Source organism: Ursus americanus, chromosome 35 (genome assembly GCF_024610735.1).
Source record: "Ursus americanus isolate L20-20 chromosome 35, mUrsAme1.1.p, whole genome shotgun sequence".
In the NCBI taxonomy this organism is placed as follows: Eukaryota; Metazoa; Chordata; class Mammalia; order Carnivora; family Ursidae; genus Ursus; species Ursus americanus.
This window is the reverse complement of record NC_142161.1, coordinates 4,565,239-4,581,684: the sequence shown is the minus strand read 5'-3', so window position 1 is coordinate 4,581,684 and position 16,446 is coordinate 4,565,239. Positions and strand designations below refer to the sequence as shown.

General features: G+C 59.6%; 2 protein-coding genes across 10 annotated transcripts in view; both read left to right on the top strand.

The window, feature by feature from the left end:
* Window positions 1-4,969, top strand: part of ACIN1 (apoptotic chromatin condensation inducer 1) — a 33,378-nt gene extending 28,409 nt beyond the window's left edge. For 6 of the 9 annotated variants that reach the window (XM_045802759.2, XM_045802760.2, XM_045802755.2 and 3 more), the window contains 9 exons: window positions 188-321; window positions 419-571; window positions 1,078-1,219; window positions 1,550-1,695; window positions 2,084-2,191; window positions 2,331-2,438; window positions 2,680-3,004; window positions 3,115-3,215; window positions 4,028-4,969. In XM_045802759.2, coding sequence (XP_045658715.2) covers window positions 188-321; window positions 419-571; window positions 1,078-1,219; window positions 1,550-1,695; window positions 2,084-2,191; window positions 2,331-2,438; window positions 2,680-3,004; window positions 3,115-3,215; window positions 4,028-4,354 — 1,544 coding nt within the window. In that variant the 3' untranslated portion in view covers window positions 4,355-4,969. The remainder of the gene's footprint in view (window positions 1-187; window positions 322-418; window positions 572-1,077; window positions 1,220-1,549; window positions 1,696-2,083; window positions 2,192-2,330; window positions 2,439-2,679; window positions 3,005-3,114; window positions 3,216-4,027) is intronic. The other 3 variants (XM_045802758.2, XM_087859015.1, XM_045802756.2) reach the window with 3 other exon arrangements.
* Window positions 4,970-5,842: 873 nt separating this feature from the next.
* On the top strand, window positions 5,843-15,927 carry CDH24 (cadherin 24). Its single transcript, XM_045802765.2, has 13 exons — window positions 5,843-5,990; window positions 7,522-7,826; window positions 8,011-8,305; window positions 8,459-8,578; window positions 8,652-8,819; window positions 9,066-9,253; window positions 9,652-9,905; window positions 10,877-11,013; window positions 13,277-13,398; window positions 13,480-13,591; window positions 13,814-14,062; window positions 14,572-15,609; window positions 15,714-15,927. Exons 2-12 carry the CDS (start codon window positions 7,626-7,628, stop codon window positions 15,069-15,071), a joined length of 2,346 nt encoding a protein of 781 aa, XP_045658721.2. The 5' UTR covers window positions 5,843-5,990; window positions 7,522-7,625; the 3' UTR covers window positions 15,072-15,609; window positions 15,714-15,927.
* The last annotated feature ends 519 nt before the right edge of the window (window positions 15,928-16,446 follow it).

Below are 16,446 nucleotides of genomic sequence, written 5' to 3'. Positions count from 1 at the left end.
GTCAGAAAGTGGCTCCAGTCCTTTTACTGTTCACTTTGAAGCATGGTTTCCCCAGTCCCCCAGTACAATTTTCTTAAGTTAACCTTTTACTGAAATTCCAGTCGAAGGCTATCTTTAGGTGTTAGTGGTGTGAACTGGCAGAGGACCTAAGACCATCTAACCGTTCGGTCCTATTTCTTGGGGACAGCAGCTACCAAGGGGGTGCCAGCTGGAAACAGTGACACAGAGGGGGGCCAGCCTGGTCGGAAGCGGCGTTGGGGAGCCAGCACAGCCACCACACAGAAGAAACCCTCCATCAGTATCACCACCGAGTCACTCAAGGTGAGGTGGGAGGAGCCGGGGAGGGGAGGATAAGACACGTTGAGGTGGGAGTAGACACGGGCCCAGTGTAACGGGGTGGGGGGTATCTGTGTCCCAGAGCCTCATCCCCGACATCAAACCCCTGGCGGGGCAGGAGGCTATTGTGGATCTTCATGCTGACGACTCCCGAATCTCTGAGGATGAGACAGAGCGTAATGGTGACGATGGAACCCATGACAAAGGGCTGAAGATATGCCGGACTGTCACCCAGGTAAGGCTCTTGCATCCGTGTCGGGAGCAGGCAGCGGCCTCCGAGCAGGCAACCATAGAGTCCAGGAAGGGAAGTCTGCCATCTGTGCAGAGGGTTGGGCTAATTGCCCTTTTAGGGGTCAACGGACTACCCCATCCAGCCTGTTGTCCCTAATAAAGAAAATTTTATTAGAACACGGCTATAGGAGCTCATTACTCTTATCTCTGGCTGCTTAAGAGCTATAACGTCAGCCTTGAATAGTTGCACCAGAGACTGTATGACTCAGAAGGCCTAAAAATATTTCTCATCTTGCCCTATACAGAAAAAATTTGCCCGCTCCTGCCTTCGTTTTGCTTATGGCAGAGTTGAGGCATTAATAATCCTGGGATCCAGTGGAGAATGAAATCTTTCCCCTAGTGGAAGGAACATGCTCGGTTGACTGTACCACCCTCTCTCAGGAAACCAGAGGCAGAGAAGAGCGTGCCAGTTTGTGTTTAAGAATTCCTCCATTATCTGATACCGTACAGGTAGTGCCTGCAGAGGGCCAGGAGAATGGCCAAAGGGAAGAAGAGGAGGAAGAGAAGGAGCCTGAAGCAGAACCCCCTATACCTGCCCAGGTTTCAGTAGAGGTGGCCTTGCCCCCGCCTGTGGAGCATGAAGTAAAGAAAGGTGGGTAAAGCATGCAGCTCCCTGAATGCCCGGAGCACTTCATTTGGACTTTTTTAAAGAAAGCATTTGATAGGTTCTGCCTTTTATTACAGTGATTTGCATATCCGTTTTAACCTCCCTCTCCTACTTATTAAGCTACTCGAGAGCTAGGTTAGAATCTTTGAATCTCCATAATGAGCTTTGCGTAGACAGTACTTTGCCCACTGTGGGTGCTCAGCACAGTCGGATGGAAGAGTGACCGCTTGGTGGGGAGTAAGAGAGAGGCCCCGCAGAGGTAGGAGAGCCAGCCTTGCTCCCTGCTGAAAACCGTTCCTGTGCTCTTTTTGATAGTAACTTTAGGAGATACCTTAACTCGACGTTCCATTAGCCAGCAAAAGTCTGGAGTTTCCATTACAATCGATGACCCAGTCCGAACTGCTCAGGTGCCCTCCCCGCCCCGGGGCAAGATCAGTAACATCGTCCACATCTCCAATTTGGTGAGTAGGAGTCGTTTCCCACAGCACAAGGCTTGTTGAGTGGTTAAGAGTTTGAGCTTTGGATTCCTGTTACTTCACTTCAACTCCTAGATCTGCTAGTTACTCACTGAGTGACTGACTTAATCTCTCACAACCGGTCTCTTCATCTGAAAAATGGGAACAAAGTATCAGCCTGCAGGGCTGTCTGGAGGATTTGTGGAGGGCCTGGCACATAGTGTCTCCGTTAGTGCTACCGCTCTTGGCTCCTCTCACATTCCCACGTGAGTTCCTGCCCCCCTCTGCACCCACGCTGGACTCCTGTGCCAGACATTTGGGGAATCTGAAGACTAGTTACAGGAGTATTGTTCTTGCCTTCTTCGAGACTCGGAAACTGCGTTTTCCTTGGCAGGTGCGTCCCTTCACTTTAGGCCAACTGAAGGAATTGTTGGGCCGGACAGGAACTCTGGTGGAAGAGGCCTTCTGGATTGACAAGATCAAATCTCACTGCTTTGTAACGGTGAGGGGAGGAAGCTGATTCTCTAGGTTGTGGCATGTATTTCCTTTTGTAACCAATGTGGGCAAGTTCAGGGGCTGTGTGGCAAGTGGGAGGGATCGAGGCCTGTGGTGACCCTCTGCCTTCTCCCGTCCTTCACCAGTACTCAACAGTAGAGGAAGCAGTTGCCACCCGCACAGCTCTACATGGGGTCAAATGGCCCCAGTCCAATCCCAAATTCCTTTGTGCTGACTATGCGGAGCAAGATGAGGTAAGAAACCTAGGGAAAGGAAGGAGGGGAGGAGCAGGGGAGGCCATTATCTGCTAGAATCCAGCTGAGATCCTGGCCAAACCTGCAGTCACGGAGATTCCTTCTCCCTCTTCCCCCTAGCCCTCTGTTCCTTTCGACGAACCATGGGGCTCCAAAATCTGTATGCCCTCGTACCTGGGCTCCTTCAGTGGGAGTGTTACCCTCTCCATCCTGACTGTCCTTGTCCCTCCTCTACCCACAGCTGGATTATCACCGGGGCCTCTTGGTGGACCGTCCCTCTGAAACTAAGACAGAGGAGCAGGGGGTACCACGGCCCCTGCACCCCCCGCCCCCACCCCCAGCCCAGCCACCACAGCATCCCCGGGCAGAGCAGCGGGAGCAGGAGCGGGCGGTGCGGGAGCAGTGGGCAGAGCGGGAACGGGAAATGGAACGGCGGGAGCGAACTCGATCAGAGCGTGAATGGGATCGGGACAAAGTTCGAGAAGGGCCCCGTTCCCGATCACGGTCCCGTGACCGCCGCCGCAAGGAACGTGCGAAGTCTAAAGAAAAGAAGAGTGAGAAGAAAGGTACTTAGCTGTGGGGACACACATACTTGCTCGTAGGTGGGAAAGGGACCCAAAGGGGATGGGACACAGAGTCATAGGGCATAAGGTCTGACTCACTTGCTCCACCTCAGAGAAAGCTCAGGAGGAACCGCCTGCCAAGCTGCTGGACGACCTTTTCCGTAAGACCAAGGCAGCTCCCTGCATCTATTGGCTCCCGCTGACTGACAGCCAGGTGAGTGCTCCCTTCCTGCTCTGCTCAGAGTAGCACCCAGGCTTGACGGCAGTGCGAGGGGGAGAGTCGCTTGACTGTTGGTGTGAGTAGGCCCAGGTGTTGGCTTAGGATAAGGGAAGAAACTAAGCATCACGGAAAGGCAGTTTTAAGAACCAGGTGACCGTACGCCGTCGAGAAGCCAAACCCAAGAGTGCGAAGGGCAACACAAAGACAGGAACTGGGTTTGTGTGTCTAGGAAGCTGGCTGTGCCAGCCATCCTTTCTGGAAATTAGATTTCAGGTAGCTGAGAAACCATTTCTCTGCTTTTTTAGATCTAGGATTTTTTGCCCTTTTTTTTTTTTTTTTTTTTTTCAATTTTTATTTATTGGTAAGTAATCTCCACACCAAATGTGGGGCTCGAACTCACAACCCCAAGATCGAGAATTGCATCCTCTTCCAACTGAGCCAGCCGGGCACCCCTAGGATTTTTTACTTTTTAAATTTAAGTTTCTTTGTAATGGGCCTTTTTGGGAATTTGAGGCTGGTGTACTCAGCTAAAGGGAAAAGCGGTGTGTTCACATCTGAGTAGCGAGAGAAATACCAGCGGTAAGGCATGGATGGTGCCGCTGCCTGTCATGGGTGTAAAAGGCAAACACTTAGAGGGATTGGGACCCGGAGGCAAAGATGGAAGTGATTGCTGACAACCCCCTTCCTGCGTAACAGCAAAGGCGGCAGTGCTCCTGAGCTAGGGCAGGGTCCAGAGACAGAGACAAAGTGGGACAGGCGTGAGTGGGGCTGAGATTGCTCTCCTCTGCCTTTGCCGCCTGCTGCAGATTGTTCAGAAGGAGGCAGAGCGGGCTGAACGGGCCAAGGAGCGGGAGAAGCGGCGAAAGGAGCAAGAAGAGGAAGAGCAAAAGGAGCGGGAGAAGGAAGCAGAACGGGAACGGAACCGACAGCTGGAGCGGGAGAAGCGTCGAGAGCACAGCCGAGAGAGGGACAGGGAAAGAGAGAGGGAGAGGGAGCGTGACAGGGGTGATCGAGATCGGGATAGGGAGAGGGACCGGGAGCGAGGCAGGGAGAGGGACCGCAGAGACACCAAGCGCCACAGCAGGAGCCGGAGTCGGAGCACACCTGTGCGGGACCGGGGTGGGCGCCGCTAGCCGGGAACACCTGAGGGAGAGCTGCAGGCATCAGCCACCCTGCCCCGGGGGGTTCGAGGCCACAGAGGGATAGGTACAGTTTCCACCGCCCTAGAACCAGGGGTCTTTCACACCATTTACCCAGTGCTCGAGTATGGCTGCCACCTGACCCCACATACCAAATGGAGCAGTGGCCGTCTTTCCCCCCAAAACCCCACACCCATAACCTATCTCTTGGGAGTTAGCCCTCTCCTCCCTCTCATTCCCCATTGTTGAGTCTGAGAGGGAAGAGCTAGGTTAGGGAGGGAGGTGGTTGGCCCAGAGGTGGGGAACAGCCAGGAGCCCCAGACCTCTCATTTTTCCTCCATCCTGCTCACCACCTCCTTTGGGTACTCACAACCCCCTCTTGGGAACAGCCGGGGCCAGGACTGGGTCACCTATGAGCTGAATCAGCATCTCCTCCTGAGTCCCAGGGCCCCTGCAGTTCCCAGTCTCTTCTGTCCTGCAGCCCTTGCCTCCTGCCCACCGGTTCCACTTTATATCCACCTTTTCCTTTTGTTCAATTTTTATTTTTATTTTTTTTATTATTAAATGATGTGGTCTATGGAAAATAATAAAAATCTGACTTAGTTTTAACTAGTGCGTGAGACTGGCTTTCCTTGGGCAGGGCCCCGGGGAGAGCCGCACTGAGTCCAAGAGGATGGCTGTAGCGCGGGGCCACCATGGCTTGCACTCCATACACTTGCTAGGCAGGCTGCTGCTTCCTGGAGCAGGGAGTTCCCGCGCTCCATCCCTGCCTGTCTCTACCCACATCACCACACAGCCTCTTCCTCACTGGAGGCCAGAGGGGAAGACCCCTGGGAAGAGGAGGGTCCCTGTCCAGGTTCCCAGTCCCCAGTTAGACATTTGGTCACCTGCTCGCCACCTTCAAGGCGCCTCCCACAGCGGCCGCCAGGGGGCGGCAGCCACTCGCTCAGTGGGCGCCTGTAAATGAGCTTCCCAAAAAGGCTCTGCTCCCCACCGCCGTCGCCTCCCGCTGCTGTCGTGCCTCGGTCCCTGACCCGCTCCCAGGGCCCGCCCGCGGACTCCTTGGACTCTTCCGCCGGCCTTAAGCGCTCCCCAGTCGGCCGGCTGTGGTGCCCCGCACCGGCTCCCCAAATGCCGGCTCCTAATTCCCCGCCTCACCGCGCGCTCACCCTTGGCCCCGCTGCAGGGGGGCGTGCGGGGCCGCTCGGTGCTCCCGGCTGCACCCTCCCCGCCAGCCGTTCGGGGACGGCCTGGCGCCGGGGCCTGGACGTCCTCCCGCCCGAGTGCCCCGCCGGGCGCTGCGGGCCCGGTCCGGGAGGGGCGCCGCATCTGTATGCGCCCGGCGGCCAGGCAGCGCCGCCCCCGCCCCCGCCGCGCGGGCCCGGGCTGGCCGGGGAGGGTCGGAGGCTGGGCTCTCTCCCGCGCGCCGCGGAGCCGCCTCGCTCCTCCGCAGGCGGAGCCTCCTTCCCCCGCCCCCTCCGTCTCGCTCCCTTGTTCTCGCCGGGGCCGCTCAGACCTGCAGCGGAGCCGCGGCGCCCGCTCCGATCGGCTCGGGGCTGCGCCCCCGGGACCCGGCGACGCGGGCGGGCGGGGACGCTCCCCGCCGGCCTGGGCCCCTCGGCACCGCCAGGTAAGGGCGCCTGCCCCGGAGCCCGGGGTCGGGAACCCGCGGAGGGGCAGCAGGGGGCCCGCAGCCTGCGGGTGTCTTCAGAGCGGTGCGCTCCGTGGCTGGGAGCCCACTGCCGGCTCCCTTTTCCCGCGCTCTACCTCTTTACCTTCTTCCCTCGCACCTCTCTCCCTCCTTTCCCCATTTTCCTCTCCCTCTGTTTCTCTTCACCCTGCCTTCTCTCTGCCTGTTTGCCTCTTCTGCCCCTTCCCTCTCCCTCTTGCCCTTTCTCCACCTCCTCTTCCTCTTTGCCTTTTCCTTCCCCTACCTTTCCTTTCCTGTCTTTCTCTTTGCCTTTTCCCGCTCTCCTTTCCTTCCCCCGTCTCTTCCCTCTCGCCGCCTCTTCCCTTCTCTCTATCCTGTTTCCCACTCCTCCAACCCTTTCCTTCTCCTTCTCGTCCCGCCTCCCGCTCTGGTCCCCGGCTTCCCTCCCGGCTTCCCTCTTCCCTCGGGAGGGAAAGGACTGGCAGGTGTGTGTCTGCTGTGGGGGAGGAGGGGCGGCAGCCACAGCTACCTGAGGGGTCCCCCCAGGAGGAGAGGGAGGAGTCAGCAGTGGGAAGGGTCCTCTCTCCAGCTCCCTTCCCCAAGCCCCTCCTGGCTGCCCCCTCTCTCAGATTGAAGTTCCCGAGGCCTGCTCTGACCCCCGCAGCTGAGGGCTACCCCCCACCTGCCCATCACTTGCAGAAAGCCCCTCTGCCCCCCTCCTACCCATTCCCAAGCCTGTTACCTATGACTCCTCTCTGCCTGTCAGACACCCAGGCTGCCTCCTTTGATCTCTTTCCTTGTGTCTCTTGCTGCCATTCTGTCTCAGTCTGTGCCGGACAGTGCCTGAGTCTGGGTCTCACCATCACTAGCACTGAGTCTGTAGTCTCTGCTCTCCTCTCCCAGCCTCCTGGCCCTGCCCCCAGCTCTACACCCTCTTCTTTCTTCCCCGCACTCTGCCTCCTGAGCCCAGTCCCCCTTCAAGGACTTCAGCTGGCAGTGTGGGCTGGGGGCAGGTTCCAGAGAGGTGGGGTTCCCTATGGAGGAGGGACTTCCACAGTCTCTCAACCCTGTCTCAGCCTGCACGCCTTGTCATAGCTCAGCCTGACCCCAGCCACCCTGAGACCACACCTCCGTGAGTGCCAGCCCCCGGATTTTAAGCCCTTTCCCTGGTAGCCCCCAACTCCTCCGGCCCCCTGGCTGCATACCCAACCTGGCAGCACAGGGGTAGATCTTGGGTTCCAAACCTTCCCCGCATCCCCCCTCCTGTTTTCCTCCCCAGCTTCTCTACTTAGAGTTGACTGGCCAGAGATTTATCAGTTTGTAGGGCTGGAGGTGAATACAGGCAGAGCCTGGTGGAGGGAAGGATCAGACCGTCTGCTCTGTCTCAGTCTGGGTTCTGGGCAGGGGGGTGTCTGGTTCCTTGGAGGTCTGATCTTCGGCATCTAACTTTGGTTGGGGGATGGGGAGAGTTAAGGGTTTCCTTGACCCTGAACAGCTACCTGTCCTACAGGTGTGGATCCATGGGGTAGCCCCAAAGCATCTGCCCTTCTGCCCCGGCCAGCTCATGCCTCAGTACCCGGGGACAGTGAACAGAGCCCTGCCTGGAGCCCAAACATGTGGGGCCTGGTGAGGCTCCTGCTGGCCTGGCTGGGTGGCTGGGGCTGCATGGGGCGCCTGGCAGCCCCAGCCCGGGCCTGGACGGGGTCCCGGGGGAGCCCAGGACCAGTGCTGCTGCGGAACCGAAGGAGCTGGGTGTGGAACCAGTTCTTTGTCATTGAGGAATACGCCGGTCCAGAGCCCGTCCTTATCGGTAAGGTAAGGACCAGCCCTTCCCATGTCTGCCCTGACTCTCGAGGCCCTTAGGCCCCGCCCTGCAACTTCATCACTTCTTCAATGACCTTGGTCCCTCAGGACTCCCAACACTCCACCCAGTCATAGGCTCTTTAACCTTTCTGTCCCTATGCTGGGAACCTGCTGCCGTTTCTCTCCGACCCTACAGCTGCACTCGGATGTGGACCGGGGCGAGGGCCGCACCAAGTACCTGCTGACCGGGGAGGGGGCAGGCACTGTATTTGTGATTGATGAGGCCACAGGCAATATCCATGTCACCAAGAGCCTGGACCGGGAGGAGAAGGCACAGTACGTGCTGCTTGCCCAAGCCGTGGACCGAGCCTCAAACCGGCCTCTGGAGCCCCCGTCGGAGTTTATCATCAAGGTGCAGGACATTAATGACAACCCGCCTATCTTTCCCCTCGGGCCCTACCACGCCACCGTGCCCGAGATGTCCAATGTCGGTGAGTACCCCAACTCTGACATCCCAGATCCCGTCTCCTGGAGCACCCTCACCTCTCCTTCCCGCATTGCTCTCGTGTCTGGGTCCCCCTCATTTGCTGTTCTTTCCCACCTGGCCCTGCCCCTGCTGAGTGGGGTGCCGGGGTCCCCCACAGGGACGTCAGTGATCCAGGTGACTGCTCACGATGCCGATGACCCCAGCTACGGGAACAGTGCCAAGCTGGTGTATACCGTGCTGGATGGACTGCCTTTCTTCTCGGTGGACCCCCAGACTGGTGAGGATAGCGTTCGGAGCCTGGTGGGGCAGCCATGCGAACAGGCACCCCCTGACCCGTCGTGTCTCCCTAGGAGTGGTGCGTACTGCCATCCCCAACATGGACCGGGAGACGCAGGAGGAGTTCTTGGTGGTGATTCAGGCCAAGGACATGGGCGGCCACATGGGGGGGCTGTCGGGCAGCACTACGGTGACGGTCACCCTCAGCGATGTCAACGACAACCCCCCCAAGTTCCCTCAGAGTAAGGGGCCAGTGCTGCCACCAGAGCCATCCTTTGCCCACCCCCACCCCCTACAGCCTCTGGAGAAGCCTTGCCTCCACCCACCACCACCACCACCACCACCACCACCACCACCCCCACCCCCCCCCACCCCCCCCACCCCCCCCCCCCCCCCGCTCTCCTCCAGCCAGACCCCAGGAGAAGGAAGTTCCGGGAGAGGGAGGAGGGCTGGGAACCCAAGATGTCTCCCCTCCGTCCCCCCTCAAGGCCTATACCAGTTCTCGGTGGTGGAGACGGCTGGGCCGGGCACCCTGGTGGGCCGGCTGCGGGCCCAGGACCCCGATCTGGGGGACAACGCCCTCATGGCATACAGCATCCTGGACGGAGAGGGGGCTGAAGCCTTCAGCATCAGCACAGACTCCCAGGGTCGAGATGGGCTCCTCACTGTCCGCAAGGTTAGCCTCCTGTCTGCTAACACTCGCACACTCACTCCTACCTACCTCTTGCCCCACAAGGCTCACTTCTAACTGGTCTAGAACAGACTCGGGACCGCTGCGCTGGAGCTCAGAGATCAGGGTCATCTTTCTGCTGAGGGACTGGGGGGCCCAGCAAGGGGGAGAGACTGGCTCAGGATTTTTCATGTACAGTCTATGATGGAGCTGGGGGCAGACCTAAGGTCACAGGCTGAGTCATCTGCCTCACACTGACCACTGCGGCCACTGCCCCTCAGTGCCCACCTCTCCTCTCAGGTGGGCTGAGCGCCGCATGCATGGGGAGGGGACCTCTCACCTTCGGGACCTTGGGCCTGCTCTGGTTTCCTGTGCCTCAGTCACTCCACCTCCCCTCCCCATAGCCCCTAGACTTCGAGACCCGGCGCTCCTATTCCTTCCGCGTGGAGGCCACCAACACCCTCATCGACCCAGCCTACTTGAGGCGAGGGCCCTTCAAGGACGTGGCCTCTGTGCGTGTGGCTGTGCAGGATGCCCCAGAGCCACCTGCCTTCACCCAGGCTGCCTATCACCTGGCGGTGCCTGAGAACAAAGCTCCCGGGACACTGGTGGGCCAGGTCTCAGCAGCAGACCTGGATTCCCCAGCCAGCCCAATCAGGTGAGCTGGGGTGTGGGTAGGGGAAGGGCCAGGCCTCAGGGAAGGAGCCCAGTGGCAGGCTATTCCCACCGAGGATGGGCCCCCTTCACCGAAAATCCCACTCACCTCCTGGCAGAGGTCTCCCTCTCTGCAGGGCTGAGGGCCAGGGAAGGCCTGGAGGACCCAGCTAGCACCACCACCCCCGCCCCCGCCCCCGCCCCAGCTCCAGCCATCCCTCTGGGAGGATAGCAGTGGCGCCTCCCAGTGGCTGTGCAAGCAGATGCAGGCTCCTCGGCCGAGCGCCGATGCTGGATGGCTGGCTACCACTATCCCTCCGCACATTTTATCCACTCGATAACATTCAGTTTTCACAACAGCCCTGTGAAGTGGGCACAATCATCCCCAGTTATTTTAGAGGGTAGGCCCCGACAGGTTAAGTTCCTTGCCCAAGGTCACATAGTCAGGAAACAGCAGAGCTGGGACTCGAATCCAGATTTGTCTGCCTTGAGAAGAGCCACTCTTCCCACCTTTCAGCATCCCTGTCACAGGAATGAGGGGGGTGCTGGGGGCATTCCCATTTTGTAGTTAAGTAAACAGAGGTTAAACGATTCACCCAAGGTCACACAGCTGGTCTGAGGCAGAGCAAGCCTGGGGTCCCTGCGTCTCTAGCATAGAGCCCAGAAGTCAGAAAGACAGGCTGTTTTCCCCTCCTTCCACCTCTTTCTGTCTGTCCCGCACCATGAAACCCAGTCCCCCTGAGTCTCAGGACAGGTGTTTAATGTTGATAACTTCCCTAAGCGATTTGTCTTTTAAGGGGACCCTAATGTGGTTTATGGCTCTGGGTACCCGGGGCAGGCTCAGCCCAGCGAGCTCGGGCCCTCTGCCCAGAAGAACCAAGAGGCCCGTCAAGGCGAACAGAAGGGAGGGAGGGGTAGCAGCAAGCTCTGGCCCTGCCCGCAGATCAGCCCCCAGCTCCGCTCCATCTTCCCCAGATACTCCATCCTCCCCCACTCGGATCCAGAGCGCTGCTTCTCCATCGAGCCCGAAGACGGCACCATCCGCACAGTGGTGCCCCTGGACCGCGAGGCTCGCGTCTGGCACAACCTCACGGTGCTGGCCACAGAGCTCGGTGAGGAGCCCGGGGCCCCCAGGAGAGGGAGAAGGCAGCGGCAGCCTGGCCGAAGAGCTGTCCCTGAGCAGGGAGAGGGGAGGCAGTCACTGCCCCCGCTGGCTTCCCAGCCTGGATCACCACCACCAGGCAGGCCTCCTGGTCTCTGAGGTTGGGCTGGCCTGGATACAGTGGATCTGCCTGCGCATTCCCCTGACTTTAAATTCACTCACATACCTGACTTTCCCCAACTGGGAAACAAACCCAACCTCAAATAGCTCCTAAGCCCCAGGAAACCCCAATCTGCCGCCTGGCAGACCCTGTCCTGCCCACTGTCCACTTCAGGCTGAAGCCAGGGGCCAGGGCGGGTCTGGGCCCCTCCTCTGGAGGCTGACTGGAGGGCTCCAGCAGCCCCTCCCAGGGAAGCCCTACAGAGAGCCCTCAAGATAGCGGAGAGCGGCCCTCTCTGGCCCCTGTCAGCCACCAGTCACCAGCAGCAGGCTTTGGCTGCCTCTGGGCGGCCGTGGCCCATGGAGTCAGGGAGACCTCCCAGACCCCTGTGAACCTCGCCTTTATCACTACCGCTCACGCTGCGGGGCCTCCTACCTTTGCTGTCTGTGTCTGGTCTATGGGAACTGTCACTGTGTGCACAGGTGTCTGTACACGGCAGCGAAGAGCTCTATGTGTGTGCATGTGATTGTGTACGTGTGTGTATAATTCCGTGTGTGTGACCCATACATATACACACATGTAGTTGTGTGTGTGTGTGTGTGTAGTCGAGCGAGTAGAATAATTAGATGCGTATAAGGATAGGTACAAGTAGCTGTTTGTATGTATCACTCTGTGTATATACGTGTTCGTGGACGGAGAATTTATTACCTAGTGAGTACCAGGAACTGTTCTAAGTACCAAACGTTGATTAATTAACGTGATCACCAGCACAACTTTATGAGGGAGGTTTGATTATTTCCCTGTTCGAAAATAAGGAAACTCAGACAAAGAGCAGTTAAGTAACTGCCCCAAGTCACACCGACGTGAAGGGGCAGAGCCATGAGACCCTGTGAGGCTGCGGAGTCAGAGTGCTTAGCCCCTCACCACGTTGCCTGTCATGCGTAGACGGTTACGTGTACGGGCCCATGTGTACGTCCCCGTGCCTGTGTGTTACATGGCGCTGCATGCGTGTCTGTCCGCGTGAATGTCCCCGTGTGTCTATACAGTGCTTGGAGTTGTCCGTGTACACGTAGCTGGCCGTCTGTGTGTGTGTGTGTGTGTTTCCCTCCCTGCCTTCTCACCCTCCCACCAAATCCTGCTCTCCAGCAAACCCCAAGATCAACTAGCAGGCCCTGGGCCCTTATTGCAGAGAAGGAATGGAGCCCCCAACCTTTTGTGAGGGAGCCCACTCAGCCTCCCTTGCCCAGGCTGGGACCTTGGCCCCTTCCCCGGGGCAGGCCAGCTCTCTCCCCACCTGGGAGAGGACTAAAGAATCTGGGAGGCTCGGCCAGGAGAGGCGGGCATCAGGGTGGGCAGGGATACCTGTTTTCCATTCTTTCTCGAATGCCACTGGCAGTGAGGAGCAGGTCAGGGTAGTGACGGGAAGCCACCTGATGAAGGGTTGCATGAAGAAGGGGGCCCGTGTCTGGCTGTGGCACCCAGGCTGGCCTGGTTCCCCAAGGCCAACTCTAAGTGCTACTCATTGCTATGCCATAGCCTTCCAACCGCTGACGGGGCGTGTGTGTGTGTGTGTCTGTCTGTCTGTCTGTCTGTCCGTCTCCGTCTGTCTCGCTGGTGCTGTGTATGGAAATGCATCCTCTGGACCCCGGGGCGGGGGGACGGTGACACTGAATGCACTGTGTGTATCCAACGCCCACTTCACATCTGTTGTATTTGTTCTGAATGCTGAGTACACATCGAATATATGGCATGAATGTGTTTGTTTCGTGCCTGTTGTCTGTGTGCACCCTGTATGCACCTTCTGTCTACCTTTCACTTGTGGTGCCTGTGCCGGGCTGTGGGTCATCCTGTATGCCCATCATGGGTGCCTCGCCTTTGGGCTGTGCGTCCCACGCCGCACTTACCTGGGCTGCCATGTGAATGCTGGATGCTCTTGGTGGGGTTCCATTCATTTCACAACACCGTCTGCTGCTTGCATGTTGCATGCAAATACCGCGTGTGGCACGTGTGTGCGTACGCTTCATGGGGCCTCCGGGCCCACGCACCATGTGTGTTGTGTGTCAACTGTTGCGTGTGCATGGTGGGGGTGTATGTGTTCATGTTCTGGCTCCAGACAGCTCCGCACAGGCCTCCCGTGTGCAAGTGGACATCCAGATCCTGGACGAGAATGACAACGCTCCCCAGCTGGCCGAGCCCTACGACACCTTCGTGTGTGACTCTGCAGCCCCTGGCCAGGTGAGCCGCTGAGGCAGAGGGGTCGGGACCCTAAGACCTCCAGCTGCGCACTCCATACAAGGCCTCTCTTCTTGCTCCCAGCTGATTGAGGTCATCCGGGCCCTAGACAGAGATGAGGTGGGCAATAGTAGCCGCGTCTCCCTTCAAGGCCTTCTGGGCCCTGATGCCAACTTCACTGTCCGAGACAACCGAGGTAGGTGGCCTCCCCGCTCTCCTCCTCCCCTACCATCCCCTAGCCCAGCCCGCCTCACCCCTGCCCACACATCTGGGCCCTGCACCCAACAGAAGGTAGATGTGGACGTGCACGCATCTGCTCTTCGCCGGCCTTCCCCATTGCGGGCTGTCTCCCTGGGCCGCACCCACCCTACTGGGATGGTGTCTCAGGAAGGGGCCCAACACCTTGCCTCTCCCACAGATGGCTCTGCTAGTCTGCTGCTGCCCTCTCGCCCTGCTCCGCCCCGCCAGGCACCCTATCTGGTTCCCATAGCACTGTGGGACTGGGGGCAGCCAGCCCTGAGCAGCACTGCCACAGTGACTGTCAGCGTGTGCCGCTGCCGGCCCGACGGCTCCGTGGCTTCCTGCCGGCCCGAGGCTCAGCTCTCACCCGCAGGGCTCAGCACTGGGGCCCTGCTTGCCATCATCACCTGTGTGGGCACCCTGCTTGGTGAGTCGGGCCACCTTGGGACGTGGATGTGGGGTCTGAGCCTGCAGGGGGTAGAGAGAGGAGCCAGCTCCCTGGACCCAGCGAAATCCACCCTAGGGCTTGAAGGATCCCCCATGCTGGGATTTTCCCGCTACCTTGTGTGTCCGAGAGAAGAGCTCTGGCCTCGAGTCCCTGACATTACCAGTCCACAATGACAGCAACAAGCCTTAAAAACTTTATTGAAGCCTGACTCTGGACCCTGTGCGATTTCATAACATGTCATGTTTTCCACACCAGCCCTCTAAGGGTCAAAGAGGTTCAGAGAAGCGAAGCAACTCCCCACAGTCACACGGGCGAGTGCGGGGTGAAGTCAGGCCTCCAAGGGGGCTTGCCAGGTGTCACACCCGTCTTGCCACCCCCAGGCCACACTGTCTCCTCTGTCTCCCAACCTGCGTGCGGTCCAGAAGGGAAGCAGGCTGCCGTGCTCGGGGTCCCGCGGGCTCAGCGGCCTATGTGCGCCTCTCCCCCAGCCCTGGTGGTGCTGTTCGCGGCCCTGCGGCGGCAGAAGCAGGAAGCGCTGATGGTGCTGGAGGAGGAGGACGTCCGCGAGAACATCATCACCTACGACGACGAGGGCGGCGGCGAAGAGGACACGGAGGCCTTCGACATCAGCGCCCTGCAGAACCCCGACGGGGCGGCCCCGCCGAACCCCGGGCCGCCGGCGCGCCGCGACGTCCTGCCCCGGGCCCGGGCGTCCCGCCAGCCCAGGCCCCCCGGCCCCGCGGACGTGGCCCAGCTTCTGGCGCTGCGGCTCCGCGAGGCGGACGACGACCCCAGCGTGCCGCCCTACGACTCGGTGCAGGTGTACGGCTACGAGGGCCGCGGCTCCTCCTGCGGCTCCCTCAGCTCCCTGGGCTCCGGCAGCGAGGCGGGGGGCGCCCCAGGCCCCGCCGAGCCCCTGGACGACTGGGGGCCGCTCTTCCGCACTCTGGCAGAGCTGTACGGGGCCAGGGAGCCCCCGGCCCCCTGACAGCTGGCGCGGCCCTGCCCGCCCGGTGGGGCAGCCCGCACAGGCCCTCTGAGTGAGCCCCCTGGGGTCCAGGCAGGCGGCAGCAGCCCGGGGGTGGGGGGGGGAGCCCCCAGGCCTCCTCTCCTCCCTGTGTCCCTCTTCCCAGCTTCCCCAGGGCAACCTCCTTCTTACCTCCCTCCTCCCGAGAGAGTCGAGAGTCGTCTGTATGTCTCCCTCCAGGGATCTCCGTCTCTTTCTGTAACACTCTCCTGTCTGGGTCTGGATTGTGTGGCTCGACTCTGAATCTCTCTGTTCTTTCACTGTGATTCCACTCTCTCTGTGACTCTGTGTTGTCTGCCGGATTCTAAATCTCTCACACCCCTCTCTCTGTCTCCCTTGCCCACACACATGCTCTGTGTCTGTCTCCTGCCCACATCTGCCTGCATTCTCTCTGGGTCCCTGTGACTGGCTCTTCAGTTTTTTCTGTTGTCCATCCCAAAAGCAAGAGAAACTTCCAGCCACTGCTGCCCACCCTCCTGCGGGGGATGTTCGGCCCCAGGTCAGTGCCCCTAACTAAGGGGGTGGGGAGGGGGGGAGCACAGAGATGGCCTGAAGACCTCCTCCACTCACCACCTAGAACCCCGGGCTCTCCTGTCTTTACAGACCTGCCCGCATGGTTCCATCCATCACTCATGGCCTCATCCTGGCTCCACTGGCCTCCAGCAGAGAGAGGGTGCCAGCCCACCTCCCAGGGCGAGAGCTCCAGCCCCCCACCCGGCCGCCTCCCTGGAGCTCTGCCCAGCTGTTGGCCTGCCCTGGGCATCCCAGCTCTGGGCATTGTCTTGTGTGCTTCCCAGGCCCCAGGGGGAGGGGAGGGGAAGGAAAGGAAAGGGGGAGGCAGCTGGGGAAGGGGAAAAAGGGAGGAAGGGGAGGGGCCTCCATCTCTAATTTCATAATAAACAAACACTTTATTTTCTAAAGCTGGAGCCCTGTTTCCAGTTTTGCACGCACGCTTCTGTACAGAGCTTCCCTGTGCCATAGGGTGGGAGGAGAGGCCGGACCCAACCCCTACGGCTCCTTTCTTCTTTCAGGGGCAGTCCACTCAAGTCCCTCTAGCCCGAGGAGGGTTTGGGTTGTTTCCATTCAGGGAGTAAGTACCCCCACTGCCAACTCTCCTGTTCCTTGTTGGTTTCAAAATGTCCAAGGGAATTAAGGGGGATTGGCCACAGGGGAGGGTGGCAAGGAGAGTGCGGGTGAGAGCTCCTGAGAAGAGAGGGGAGAGAGAAGAGACTAAGAAGAGAGGAAGAGGGGTTTCAGACTGGGAAAAAATGTGGCTGGGGGGCAGGAGAGGGGGCAAGCCAGTCCTCCGGGGCCTGAGGTGCCAGGTGGGAGAGGG